The following is a 13,052-nucleotide window of genomic DNA, read 5'->3' on the forward strand; positions in this document are numbered from 1 at the left end:
GTCTATGGCAGCGCCTCATTCTAGTGGTGTTGCTGCTCTTCTTTTGTCTCACATGGGTGACAAGGTGAAGCCCAAGGATCTTTACAAGATGTTGGATGATCTTGCTACACCCGATATGATCAGTGATGTTCCTGGTGCCATGACACCAAACGCTCTCCTTTTCAATGGTCAAAAGAAGTCGGCTGATAATACCACTAAATCAAATTAGCACCTCGACGTGTCTCCTCCAGTTTCTGTTTTTCTTTTTCGTGTCTGTTACACATAATTTATATATATACGCGTTCAACCTAGATGCTCAAAGTCGTTCCATATTTGTGGATAGCGCATTTCAGTTATGAGCTCATAGTATGATTGTATATTGGAAATAGCAACAAGCTCATCAACATTTGGTAATGGTCATTTAAGTGGGGGAGAGAAAAAGATACACAAAGGGGATACGTTTTATTTTAAGTGGATTGCATTTGTACAGGTTTGTTGCGCGGAGTGGCTGTAACCGCGTTGACCGCCCCAATGACAAAAATGATGAAGATTGAACGGCCAAAGTATTCAGAAGATATCTACAAACAAAGTAAGAAAGAAAAGTGAAGGGGAAAGGGGGGAAGGGAATAGAGCCTTGATGAAACAACGGCATTAGGTGATAAATGTTTGCGCTCAAGCAGCTGGTTGTTGCTGCTTTGCTTTCAATTCCTTGAGAGCATTATAGTTGCGTTCCATGGCTTGCTTGATGAAATCACCCGCTGTGATGGGTTCAAGATAACGAGTACGACCTTGGATAACGGCTGACTTGTTGGCTTGATTGAAGTATGCAATTGAATAACGAGCTCCTTGGTATTCGCCCACCTTTGGAGCACGAACTCGGTGAAAGTTGCTTTTGAAAACGTCATCGGACCAACGCATGATCATGTCACCCAAGTTGCACACTATCTCGCCTTCTTGAGGATGCACTGATGCCCACACATCACCATGACCAAATTCGGAAGATGTTTCTCTACCAGGGCATACCTCCAAACCATCTTCACCAGGCCGTTGGAAAAGCAATGTCAATACATCAAAATCGGTATGGGCACCCGCACGCCAATATTCTGGAGGGAATGATTGGCCTGTAATGTCATGGTAATGCAAGCACCTCAGCGTATTGAGACAATCTTCTTGGGTAATGTCATTGTTGCGGGTGAAGAAATCAGCTTCAAATCCAAGGCCAAGAGCAAGACATGTCAAGATTTGGGAAGATACTTGATGACATTGTTGCATGAATCCTTGAGCACGTTCCCGAAATCCAGGAGCATCTTCATTGGTAGGCCATAAATCTTCAATTCCATGAAATCGAAATTGAGTTGATTCCTTAAGGTCGGCAACACCTGTAGAGGGGCGAACCTAAAGATTGCAATAGCGTGTTAATGCATAAAGCCGAGATGATGGTTTTAGGTTGTTATACCTGTGTCAATTTCTCCCAGCCAGCATTGCGTGAAACATCGATGGGATACTTGGCTTTGATTTCATCAGGCAATGCAAACCAATCAACACTGGCTTTGAACATGGCACGAATGTCTTCAATTGGTATACCATGATTGACCACTAGTAGGCACACAATGCATCAAATCATGACCCTTAAATCATTTGGTATGTAGTAGCCGTTGTCTTACCATAAAAGAAACCTTCATTGGTAGCGGCTTTCATCAACGTCTCAATAATCTCGTCTCGACGATTGTCAAAGTCATGAAGATCCACCCGGATAAAGTCGCGTTTCTGGGTAGGGATGCCTGCTGAAGAAGCAGCAGCCATAGTCATGTTGGACTTGTTGCTGGTTGCCGTGTCGATAGGAGAAGCAGTGGAGAGCATGTTGTTGTGAGTTGAAGCTTAATGCGAACATCATTCAAGCGTTTCAAAGCCCCTTAAATAATCGTTTATTTGGGTGGGGCAGCATTGGAGCTAACCCGGCATCAAAGATACATTTCCATGCCACAAGGGAGTATAATCTGCTAATTAGGTTCAGATTGATAACACCAAACGACCGGTATCCAATCGCTCTTTTCGAAATGTTGTGCGATTTTGTGCTGCGGTGATATAAAAGCTTATCATTCGGTTATTGATAACGAGGTTTAGCTTATCACTCGTTATCATCCACCTTTTGACTATCCATTTCATAGTAATAGTAAGCTACGTCGTAAGTTTTCGATAGATAAATAGGGAGCTATTTTCAACCAAACAATGTGTTTGTTATGGTAGGAGTCGAGGAAAGGGTATATTTCCCATCCTTCATGAGAAATTCACAGCACAACCATACTAGCTGCTGCACAACATGTATTTAGCCTATGCACGAGAAGCGTCTTTTGCATTACCATTTAACCACATCTGCCCCATATATAATAATACAACCACCTTACAAGATCTAAATCACTGAAAAGGAACGTGTGTTACGACGTTATTGGCAAGATCCAAGCACAAAGAAGGGAGGTGGATTATGCTACCGAATGCAGCCTTTGTTCAAGAAACAATGAATCAATCAGACCCTCTCTTTATTTCCTTTATCAGAGCATTCACAAGTGTATCATCCTGCATTTGCCATACCATAGATCTTTCTATAATGCAAATCCATCAATTGTCCACACACGACGAGCTCGAATTCAAAGGCCAACGCAATCTCGGGAAGTGACTTGGCCCAAGTGGGAAGTTTATCTGGCTGATGGCCCCGCGACTTGAGACAAACGCTTTCCTTCCTCTCGTTTTCAATCCACACACCCTGTCGCTCACGCAATGCATTGAGGCATGTACAGAAAAGAGTTCTTGTTGGTGATGCAAGTCCAGAAAGAGTATAGTATGCGGCTGTAGCCAAGGCTCTTCTTGTTGGTTGCTACGCGGGTCCACGCTTGGTACAACAGGTAAACATTCAACACGCAGTGCTGCAATAGAACTTACTCATAGGCATGTCATGTAGCTTGCATGGACAGCACGAATGATCCCAAGGCATTGTCTCATTTGGCTTTTTGTTTCGGCTCGGCTACACTATACCATGGCATCCGTTTCCAGGAACCCAAAACAAGGTCTTTATGCATATGAAAAGGGCAGCTGTTGTAACAATGAATATGCCTACTGTTGAACAGGTTCTTTGGTCAGGTAGTGCAACTTTGGGCATCTTCTCTCCTTGGGTTCGACTCCCAACCTGTACCTTTTTGGCATTTGACGCCCTTCTCGTGCTATCTGTCGATGGTTATTCTTTGAGGATTGGTAAGGGGAATCATTCTTTCTTTGTTGTAGAGGATGAATAGGAACAACAGTGAGTCCCTGGGCGCTATGAACGTGATGGCATCGATGGTGATTTGATTGTGGTTATTTGTGGAGGCGACGTGACAACACAACGACACAGACAAGCGTGGTTTACATACCTTTCTCTTGGCAAATGATCATTACATCTTGTTGATGATGAATTCTCGATATCACGTTGACATCTAGAAGAAGCATGCAAGATCCCATTTTTTCTTTGTGTCTTGGATGGTTCCCATGACCACGGCGACTACGATGGATGAAGACGACCATGGCAAAGTAGCTGGTTGCATTGTTTATTACCTACGTGGACTTAGCTAGCTCATTCCTCTTTTCTTCTTTGTGGATTATGGCGTAGACGGCGTAGTGGTACCGTAAGATGCATATGCCTTTTCTGATACAATAAAGAGTGGGTTGACCTTAAGAAAGCATGAGTTTCAGGACGAGTGATCAATCAAGATATCTTACTGTCAATCCCGTATGCATTGAATTGATTGGATTTATGCAAATTGGTTTATGCAGCACGACCCCACATACCAATGTGATATGGGCCATTACTTGTCATGCACGTGACCTTGATACACCTCTGTTAGATGTTGTTTACGTACCTTCCTAAGGCAACTACAATCCCTTTATGCAACAACCTATTCAACAACGTTTGTCTGTAACCACCATGTGTCATTTCACGCAGTTCAAGGTTCCTGTAAATATGAATACTACGAGATCATCATAATGTGGTTGCGTTAACGTGTGGTAGTAGGATCAATATCCCATACATAGGATGGTGATTAGCCATTAAAGGAGAAGAAGTGAAAAGTTTACGAGGGAAACGAGCAACTAGAGACGCTGGTCCATTCATTACGGTATTTGCATGGATACTATAGCAATCTCTCCATCATGAAAATGACTCACGTATTCGTAAGGACGCCACATGGTTAAGTTTTACACATTTTATAATAGCTCTGGATTAATAAAAAGCTGATCTACAAGCTAAAGAGGATACCACAAGGGAAAAAGTACGTGTCAAATGGATGGTGATTTCTATCTCGATTTGCGGCTTGCCCAAGAAAGTTGGAACCTTGAACATGCAAAAGCATTAAAATACGGTGTTGTCGGGCTCAAGTCGTTGTCAAGTGATTTACCATGCCGCCATAGACGCCTTGCATCAATCACGTTGTGTTGACCAATATCCAATCCAGGTATGTAATAAGATCATCAGCATAATGAATCCACACCACCAGACTGCTTTGGCTTACCTACAAGGACTATGCCTTATGAGCTCTTGTTGCATCGCGATCACGAGCACCGTGCTTCATGTTTCTCCTCGACAACCTATAGTACATGTACATGTTTGTTGATGATGGGATCGACCTTACGCGTTGCTGTTGCTATGAGCCTCATGTCCATGTTGGATCGATTCATTCATGTTGTCAAGTCGAAATAGTGCTGCATTGTGTTGGAGGTTCCTTTGTGCTTGTACCACATTTCTCGGTAATCTCAAGAGGGTGATCATATGATGTTGCACAAAGGTACGAAGAAAAGAGGGAGGATCCAGGTAACATAGTGAAAGGCGCCACACTTTGTAATGACCTCCATGACCGATCCTGTTCTCACTCTTCCCTACGATGACTTCAAAAAGGAACTTGATCAGGCTTTGGCCGAGATTGAATACGCGTCGAACCGAATCAGCGATCTAGGCAATGGGCGTTTGAACAAGCTCAACAACACGTTCGTCCTCCTCACCGTTCTTGGATATTTACCGGCGGCCATGGCTAACCTCGAATTTCTTGAAGAGCCCTACTATGCATTCATTCTATGCATCACGTTACTAGGAGCCTGTACAGCTTACTGCCTATACTACATCATGCAATATTATGCAATGCCGGAACTACTGAGATATCTCGCCCACAAGGTGGTAGATTCAGCCAATGCCACGGGAGAGGATGATCGCTTTTACCCAGCAACAAGTGACATGCAAGTAAGGGTACTACGTGAAACCAAAGAAACCGCCAAAGAAGCCCGTACAACATACATGAGCCTTACTCGTCGTCGCAATGTGGTAGATGGTGCCTGCCAGGTTATCATTTGCATCATTTCTTTGGTGCTTGTTATTTTATTGATCCAAGGTGAAAAGACTGAGGAATTCGAACAGCCCCAGTTGGCCGAGCTTGTTTTTACTGTTTGGATGTTTGTCGCCAATATTGTACTTGCTCTCTTGTATGCTCACATCTCTACTCGTAAACGCAACAAGCGGCTACAACAAACTGCCAACATTGCCGAGAAAGTTGCCAAGGATTGGTTAGACCATGTACAGCAACAAGACAAAAAGGATGCACCACGACGCGCTGATGATAACGTATGACGACATGAATAGAAGGGGGATTTATTATTAGTTGTATATGATACCTATTACTATCGAATCTGATTAAGGAAAATGGGAAACAAAGAAGAAAGGGGTTATGAATCGTATTCTTTGTTCATGTTTAATGTTGAGTTCTTTTTGATGATTTTGCCACCGAGACCTTTGAAACTACCACCAAGAGATCCAGCTGTGCTTGGTGAACCTGCCATGAGATTCTTTAGGCCATGTTCTACCGGCAATCCCATCGCATCAGTTGTGCTGCTGCTAGCCTTTTTAGCATGTCGTTTGATATCTGTTTTGGAGAGCTTGATACGGAATGCCACATCCAATAATGTATCTGGTGTGAGGTAGTTGTGAGGAATATGCAGGAGGAAAGAGAGGATTTCTGAGTTGGTTGGACAAGATGTAAGGATGTGATCTAGTACAATGCATGTCAATTAGCGCTTTTCCCCCTCCATCATGAAGCCTCAAACAATAATCCATACCTTTGACAATCTCCAATATAGCAAGACTTATCCGATAGAAAACCTTGACACCTTCAAAGTAAAATACATCCCATACTCGAAGCACCGAGTTCCACGGTAATGTCATTGTGAAAGCTGTCATGAACCACTGTGCGATATACATGATGGGTTGCACCTCATTGCTTTCCTATTAGGCGTCCAACAACGTCAGCTTGATTATCTTTGGCATTGTCTTTTGGTGATCAGCATACCAGATGATGAGCCAATTTTGGCTGGTGGTCCTTGAGCAATTCACCAATGATGTACGCATCGATTCGAACTTGTGATAAGGTTGGGGTAAAATAGCCGTTCATGAAACGATCGATGGTTGCAACCAAAAGCCAAAACGCTTCCTATCCACACAACCTATGGTAAGGACCACGATTCTCAATCCATCGACAAACAACACGTACCTCGGCTGGCATATGCATCAACATACATCCGGCTAATCGTCCCATTCCTTGACAATACTCCAGCTCCGTGTTATAATGTGAATAGGCTCTCAATATCTCTCGAAGATCACGCTGTCCTTGGCTGTTTTCATCTCGGAATTGGCTATGGTCTGGATAACAACGAGCAATATCACGATCGATCACATCATAAATCTTGGTCCTTGGTTTTCTGCAAAGACTCTAAGTGGGAGGAAATGCAATGTAAGCAAGATAAACATGAACAATTAGAGTCCCCAATAATACCTCGTATGTCCCCTTCTTGGCGTATCTTTGGCTATCTGCTAGGAATTGCCAAACACGAGCACGAACGGATGCCGGGATTCCTGATCGAACCAACTTTTTGAATTTGGCATCCTTCTTGACAGTACCAGCGTCCATTTTTCCCACTGTGTTGATCCACTTGATCTCTTGCTCACGATATTCCTTCATTGACTTGACTGATGAATCAGCTCTATTATCCCTTTAAATTAGCAAATGGCCAACAATGCTCATATACCTTACTGTATTACCTTTGCAATGCTGAACCACTACCCAGCTTGGATCGATCAGGATGGATAATAAAGCCGTATTCATCCACAGGTATATCGGAAGAGGTTGCTGCCTTAGTTTCTCGCTTGCTGCCATGTGTTTCATCCTCGTCATCCCCATCATGCATTGCATCATCCTCATCTTTGGTTGTAATACGACTATCGTTTGTAGGTGCTGGTCGTGATCCACGAGTGGCTGTTGATTTGAACATGGTGCTACCCGTTCTTGTTGGTGTAGGTGCCATAGTTTGCTGTGCTGATGGTACTGGAGGATGAGGAGGAGAAAGATCATCATCTGATTCAGCCGAGTAATCATCATTGAAAGCTGAAGTATCAAAGTTCTCTGTGCCATCAAAAGTTTGCACCATAGGAGGCTTTGTTGGTAGCATGGATTTTCCATAAAAGTCTACAATCATGAATTGAATGAGATAAATGATAACCCTTTCTTCTCTTTTTGTATCCAAGATACTTTACCAGAATCTTCCATACGATGGCGGATATTTGGCATGGATGGTGTCGATGAGGTTGTGACAAGACTTTCAATACTGGATCGAGCAGCGATCGGCCATTGACCATTCTTTAACGAGTGATGCTCATGGATTGAGGAGGAATATTGCTCGGATGTAGACGTATAAGATTGTAGAGAGTCGCGTGCATGACTTGAGAGGCGATAACTTTCACCATCAATGAAATCGAGTTCGGCATCAAGTGATTCGAGTACACGTGGGTCGAGTTCCACAAAGTGCACGTTCTCTGCATTAAACTTGCCAATGACGCCTTCACAGTAACCCTATGCTCCCAACATTAATCCTATGAATAGAGAGAGAGAGAGAGAAGGGATAGGAAACGTACCAAGTACATGTCATTCTGCACATGCTTGAGAACGACAATACGCTCGCCTAGTGTCATATCGTAATTAGTAACGTTGTTCAAGAGAGAGAGAGAGAAATCGAGTTTTACAAACCTGATAGATACATTAAATCTTCACCTGTCTCGGCAAGGACATCTGCCTTTGATACACAAGCTCCTAGACCACCTACAGCAACAATGGTGTGAGATTGGGATGCATGTCAACCAGGTCTTACCATAGTCTTACCCTGCTCCGCAAATGCCTTCAGTTCAGGAACGGTCATCGAGTCTACATCGACTGATGCTTGGTCGAATGCGTCGCCTGGATCTCGCAAGAGTCGTTTTATCTTGTCGTTGATCTGCTCCAGGTCTGTGGAAGTGTGCCTCGTCATTTTAACGTCCATGGTGGATCAACAAGAAAGAGCGTGGAAGGGGTGTACGCTTATGGAAAGTGAACAGCTGCAATTAAATTGAAGTCAGGTCATGCCTCATTGCCTAATTCCCCTCGTCGCTCTATAGCCTCATATACAAGAAGAGTAGCCATCGTATCTCTAACAGCCTTTCAATACACACTCGTCCTATTTCGTTACATTTATTCATTAGCAAATATCATATAAACAATGATTGCTTTGTTAATCCTGTTGTGGGTACACGAATTATTATGCTGTGCACCTCCATTTCAATATCGGTTTCATATCATGTATCTCTCCCTACATTTTATCCAAGGTTAGGGGAATGCGCAGGGATGAATATCATAAGTCAGTGTTACAGGTTTCGGGAAATCACATGATCAAAGGTTGCCGAGTGATCGGATGGCGAGATGCGTAGCTGGCAACGGTGAATTTGGGTAATGTCATTAGAGGTATAGCTGTGTGGAAATAAACATGGTTGTTATTTGATGAAGAGTAGCGCCTGTGCTAGTAGAGAATTGGTCGATTGAGTGGATTTGTGATCATAAAAGCATCCCTTGACCTAGAAACGATATGCGTTACAAGCATATAGCTATGGTCGATCAGTCGTTTGTTGAGAATGTTGTTCCCTGATATTGGTAGGAAACGAAGGTCCACCAGCTGATGCGGATCAACATGGCGGATGAAGACAAGGGAGCTATGTATCATATGCTATGTACTGCCACTATCCCCTATTTCTTTAAACGTATGCTGCTTGACATTGACGACCAGTGAAAAGGATGGCGTCACGTGGACAAAGTTAACATCTTTGGAAGGTGTGCTGCTGATGAACTACACACGTCAAGAATCAATGGCATAGCCAAGGTGATGAGCATGCACCACCGCATACATCTTTAATAAGCACGCATAGGAAGCAATGGTGGTAGTAGGCTGTAAAAGAATGAAATGCGCTGCATTCATTATGTATACATGCGTGAATGTGCTGATTTACAACCAAAAACAATGACGAGTTGATCAATAGTGGTAACTTTATTACAATGTAAGAGCTAAACGATTGTGTGAATAATGGACACGGTGTCATTGATAATGAGCGCGAATTGTATCGGGTACTCCGCTTGACCTGCATTACTACCCCCTATGTCCACCGCCTTTTTGACGTTCCACCTTCTACCCAACTCCTTCAACACTCCCAATGAATAAGGAACAGCCACAATATCAAGACCCGTTGTTGAATCCAGGGCAGCTGAGACAGATCGTAAAGAACCTTCCAAGTAAAATCAAGGTATCAGTCAATGCAGCACTTGGGAATGCTCTCACATACTCATCGCAATTCGATATATGGCAGCATCCGCACACGAACTACAAGCATCGAGATGCAGGGATCTTGCTCGACGAGATTGACGAGTTTTTCGGTTATGTGGAAAGTGCAAACGAGCTTGGGACTTATCGCAGTGATTTCAATGATGATTTCGGCAAAGGTGGGATATCCTTTTTGCTCTTCAAAGCAGCTGTTCTTTGTAGTAACATGGATTGGATATAGAATGGCAGCAAGTCGATGATCAAGAAAGGCGTAAATGGATCGAGCAGCTATTGGATCAATTGGATCAATCTTCTGTGGAACAAAGAACAAGATCGGCAAGGCATCTCACTTACATTGCACTTGGTATGGATCATAATGCGAGGTTATTGGCTTATGCATTAACCACGGATTTGAATTACAGGAGCGTACAACGATGATCCACAGGATTTGAGTGATGCCATCTTGTCCAACAATACATTATTGTATTCCTGTGGTGCATTATCAAGCGTCTTTCAAGCTTTCAAGTCTGCATGTAGTCAACATGATACTCAAAAGTAGGTCCCTTTATCATTCTCTCGAATACAGCTAACTTTGAAATATTAGCTCCCAATATTTGTCTGCTGGGGATTACAATTCCTTGACGCGCGAGATTGAGCAATACATCACCATCATGTATCTTGTCATTGAAGCATTAAGGAACACCGATCACTTTGCCCATGAAGGAAGTCTTGATCCAGCCATATTACAACACCTCTTCTCTATCGTGTCTCAATTGCGTGACAAGTACATAAAGTCATTCCCAGTCAAAAAGGTATGTAAGGAAGGGTTGGTAATCATTGCCTTTATACTCATTGTGATATGGTAGCTTGTTCTTCTTTTATGGAAAGTGATCCTGACGACATTTGGTGGGGCTGAAGAATTGAAAGAAGCCAAGGCTGCTGCAAGAAAGATGTATGGACTCGATTCAGATAATCATGGTAGGTCATGGGTGATACACGATGGTGTTTCTTGTGAGCTAATAGTATGCCGTAGACATGGTATCCAAGTGCACACCACAAGACCTCTACACATTCCAGAATGAGATCACCCTCAAATACCCGACTTATACACCTCCGCATATTCCACTCAACACATCATCCACCTTGACGATCAAAGCTTCACCTGCATTGGCTACAGCAATGGGCATTTCCAACTCAACAGCACGCACAGACCTTCCATACCAAACCTTATTCCCGCCCAAGTCAGCAACAAGCAGCAACACCAATAGCTCAAAGCGATTACCACAACAACAATCACTCGTATGGCCAACCCCTTCCTCTCAATCTTTTGTTTTGCCCTTGACCGAGAATGAAGCCAGTGTTCCAAAGAGCACGGTAGAGGCTGGTGAACTTTATGTCCAAAACATGTATCTTTCCTTGGCCAACCATCAGGTGATGCTCGAACGTGAAAAGGCGATCCATCGATGGAAGAGAAAACAAGAGCACCAATCGAATCAAGACGAATGTGACGAAGACGAGATCCTTTTGGCACACTTGAGTGACCCGATGATGAGGAAACGATTCGAAGCATTGGAGCAAACTTATGTACAGTATTAATGACGCATGATTGATGCCCATACTCTTATTGACTCTATGTCGTATCCTAGGCTGTTATTGTTCCCGAATTACAAAACATCGTCATTGTTCTCCTGAAGTTGCTATTGTCTACCGTTGCCATGGGGAATCTCAGCAGCAGCAACTCAAATAAGCAACCAAACCACAACCCCGATGGATCACCAAAGCCCTTACAACAAATTGATCTTGAAGAAGCTGATGCGACCCGTAATCGAGAGATATTATCCAAAGCCATCTCTGCAGTGATATTCTTATTGCTCAAATGGACCAAAGTTTCACGTATGTTTGATTTTGCAACGTCGTCTACTGTTAGAAAGCATTGGCTGATACGCACTTCTTCTTTTCAGATGTCCTCAAGTTTGAATTTCTTTCGCAGCTCCTGGTTGATTCTGGTTGTCTATTGCTTATCCTTAAGATACTTGGATTACAAGAGATTACCAATTTGGTAGCAGCCAAAACCGATGTCGAAGGTTGCAGGTGAGCAAGACATTTTGTGATGTTCCCTGATCCTATATGTATACCAACGATGGCTTGCTTTTAGCTTCTCTGAAAAGATCACAGGGCGATTCAAGAACATCACATCAATACCCGAGCAAAGTTATACCAATACCCGGAACATGTTTTGGTCCATCAACTTTTTGAGGATATTGCAAATGCTGACAAAACGTAAAACGCATCGTATCATGCTCCTGGTGCAGTACAAGTCCTCTGTAAGTACTTGGATCTGGTAGACGATATAGGCATTCCCTAATCGATTTGAGAATAGGCCATCTTGAAGCGTATACTGAAAGTGTCTCATCCTGTCATGGAGCTATATACCCTTAAAGTGCTCAAGAGCCAAGTGCCTTATCTAGGAAGAAAATGGCGCTCATGTAAGTTGATTTGTAGCGGGATCTCATAACATGTGGCTAATGTATATGCTTGTAGTGAATATGAAGATAGTATCCGCTATTTATTTGAGATGCCATACAGTACTCAAGGATGACTGGATATCCAAGTCTGATACCGATAGTGATATGGAAGATGGGATGGTAAGCAACATTTTACAGCTACTCGTGGACATGTCATTCATTGTGTGCTTTGGCAGATGCAAGAAATCAATTTAAGGATGCTTGTGCGGATTTACAATGGGCAGCGGTACCTTCCAAGCATGCTTCCTCAACAAGATGAGCCTAGTGGGTTGGATACAAGCTCCTTAACGACACCTCTTTTGGAAGATGACATATCACTGGATCCGGATTTCATGTCCAACTATGAAGAATGGCTTGAAAAGAACGTATACAACGAAGAATGGAGCGAAGATGAGGACATGTCTATATACACCTCAAGCATGGATAGCGACGATAAGCAACCACCAGGCACACCCATTCCATCATCACCAGTGGTACAAGGATTGACAACGCAAATCAATGATTTATATGACAAGGAGCTTGAACGAGAGTTTACATTGGAGAACGAGGATACGACAATCATCCCTGCAAATCCATTTGAATTCCTGACACATCGGCTCGCTCAAGTGGAACAAAATACGTTGCAACGTTGGTCCGAATTGAATCCAGATCAAAGAAAAGCGTTGGATAGTATTGATGGCTTATGATGAATAAAGATGAGTCGTATCAAAGGATTGCTTATCTCCATAACGGCGACATGGTTGCTCAGGATGGTGGATTTATCCAATCATGTTTCAATGGTGTCAAAAGTCCCGCATGCATGTAAATGCCGAGTGCGCATTCTCGAAAGTAGGCGTCAGTGTGTGTCTCTCTTCTTTCTCTCTT

The 13,052-nt window shown here is 43.2% G+C and overlaps 5 protein-coding genes across 5 annotated transcripts; 3 read left to right on the forward strand and 2 right to left on the reverse strand.

Moving 5' to 3' along the window:
* Nucleotides 1–4: 4 nt before the first annotated feature.
* On the forward strand, nt 5–208 carry O0I10_006870 (uncharacterized protein; the record flags this gene model as incomplete). Its single annotated transcript, XM_058486895.1, has 1 exon — nt 5–208. The coding sequence occupies one exon, from the start codon at nt 5–7 to the stop codon at nt 206–208; it is 204 nt and encodes a 67-aa protein (XP_058342230.1).
* A 443-nt stretch (nt 209–651) lies between these two features.
* O0I10_006871 (uncharacterized protein) lies at nt 652–1,839 on the reverse strand (the record flags this gene model as incomplete). The annotated part of the gene is made up of 3 exons (XM_058486896.1): nt 652–1,374; nt 1,436–1,575; nt 1,644–1,839. 3 exons carry the CDS (start codon nt 1,837–1,839, stop codon nt 652–654), a joined length of 1,059 nt encoding a protein of 352 aa, XP_058342231.1.
* A 3,007-nt stretch (nt 1,840–4,846) lies between these two features.
* Nucleotides 4,847–5,623, forward strand: O0I10_006872 (uncharacterized protein; the record flags this gene model as incomplete). The annotated part of the gene is made up of 1 exon (XM_058486897.1): nt 4,847–5,623. The coding sequence occupies one exon, from the start codon at nt 4,847–4,849 to the stop codon at nt 5,621–5,623; it is 777 nt and encodes a 258-aa protein (XP_058342232.1).
* A 95-nt stretch (nt 5,624–5,718) lies between these two features.
* O0I10_006873 (uncharacterized protein) lies at nt 5,719–8,358 on the reverse strand (the record flags this gene model as incomplete). Its single annotated transcript, XM_058486898.1, has 10 exons — nt 5,719–6,041; nt 6,109–6,274; nt 6,339–6,479; nt 6,540–6,758; nt 6,822–7,029; nt 7,088–7,511; nt 7,580–7,895; nt 7,958–8,004; nt 8,070–8,141; nt 8,202–8,358. 10 exons carry the CDS (start codon nt 8,356–8,358, stop codon nt 5,719–5,721), a joined length of 2,073 nt encoding a protein of 690 aa, XP_058342233.1.
* A 1,198-nt stretch (nt 8,359–9,556) lies between these two features.
* On the forward strand, nt 9,557–12,874 carry O0I10_006874 (uncharacterized protein; the record flags this gene model as incomplete). The annotated part of the gene is made up of 12 exons (XM_058486899.1): nt 9,557–9,842; nt 9,905–10,027; nt 10,086–10,218; nt 10,268–10,475; nt 10,530–10,641; nt 10,697–11,247; nt 11,310–11,556; nt 11,625–11,754; nt 11,819–11,987; nt 12,044–12,149; nt 12,205–12,308; nt 12,365–12,874. The coding sequence occupies 12 exons, from the start codon at nt 9,557–9,559 to the stop codon at nt 12,872–12,874; spliced, it is 2,679 nt and encodes an 892-aa protein (XP_058342234.1).
* Nucleotides 12,875–13,052: the final 178 nt, after the last annotated feature.

The sequence above is a fragment of the Lichtheimia ornata genome (assembly GCF_029851405.1).
Source record: "Lichtheimia ornata isolate CBS 291.66 chromosome Unknown scaffold00032, whole genome shotgun sequence".
NCBI classification, from domain to species: domain Eukaryota; kingdom Fungi; phylum Mucoromycota; class Mucoromycetes; order Mucorales; family Lichtheimiaceae; genus Lichtheimia; species Lichtheimia ornata.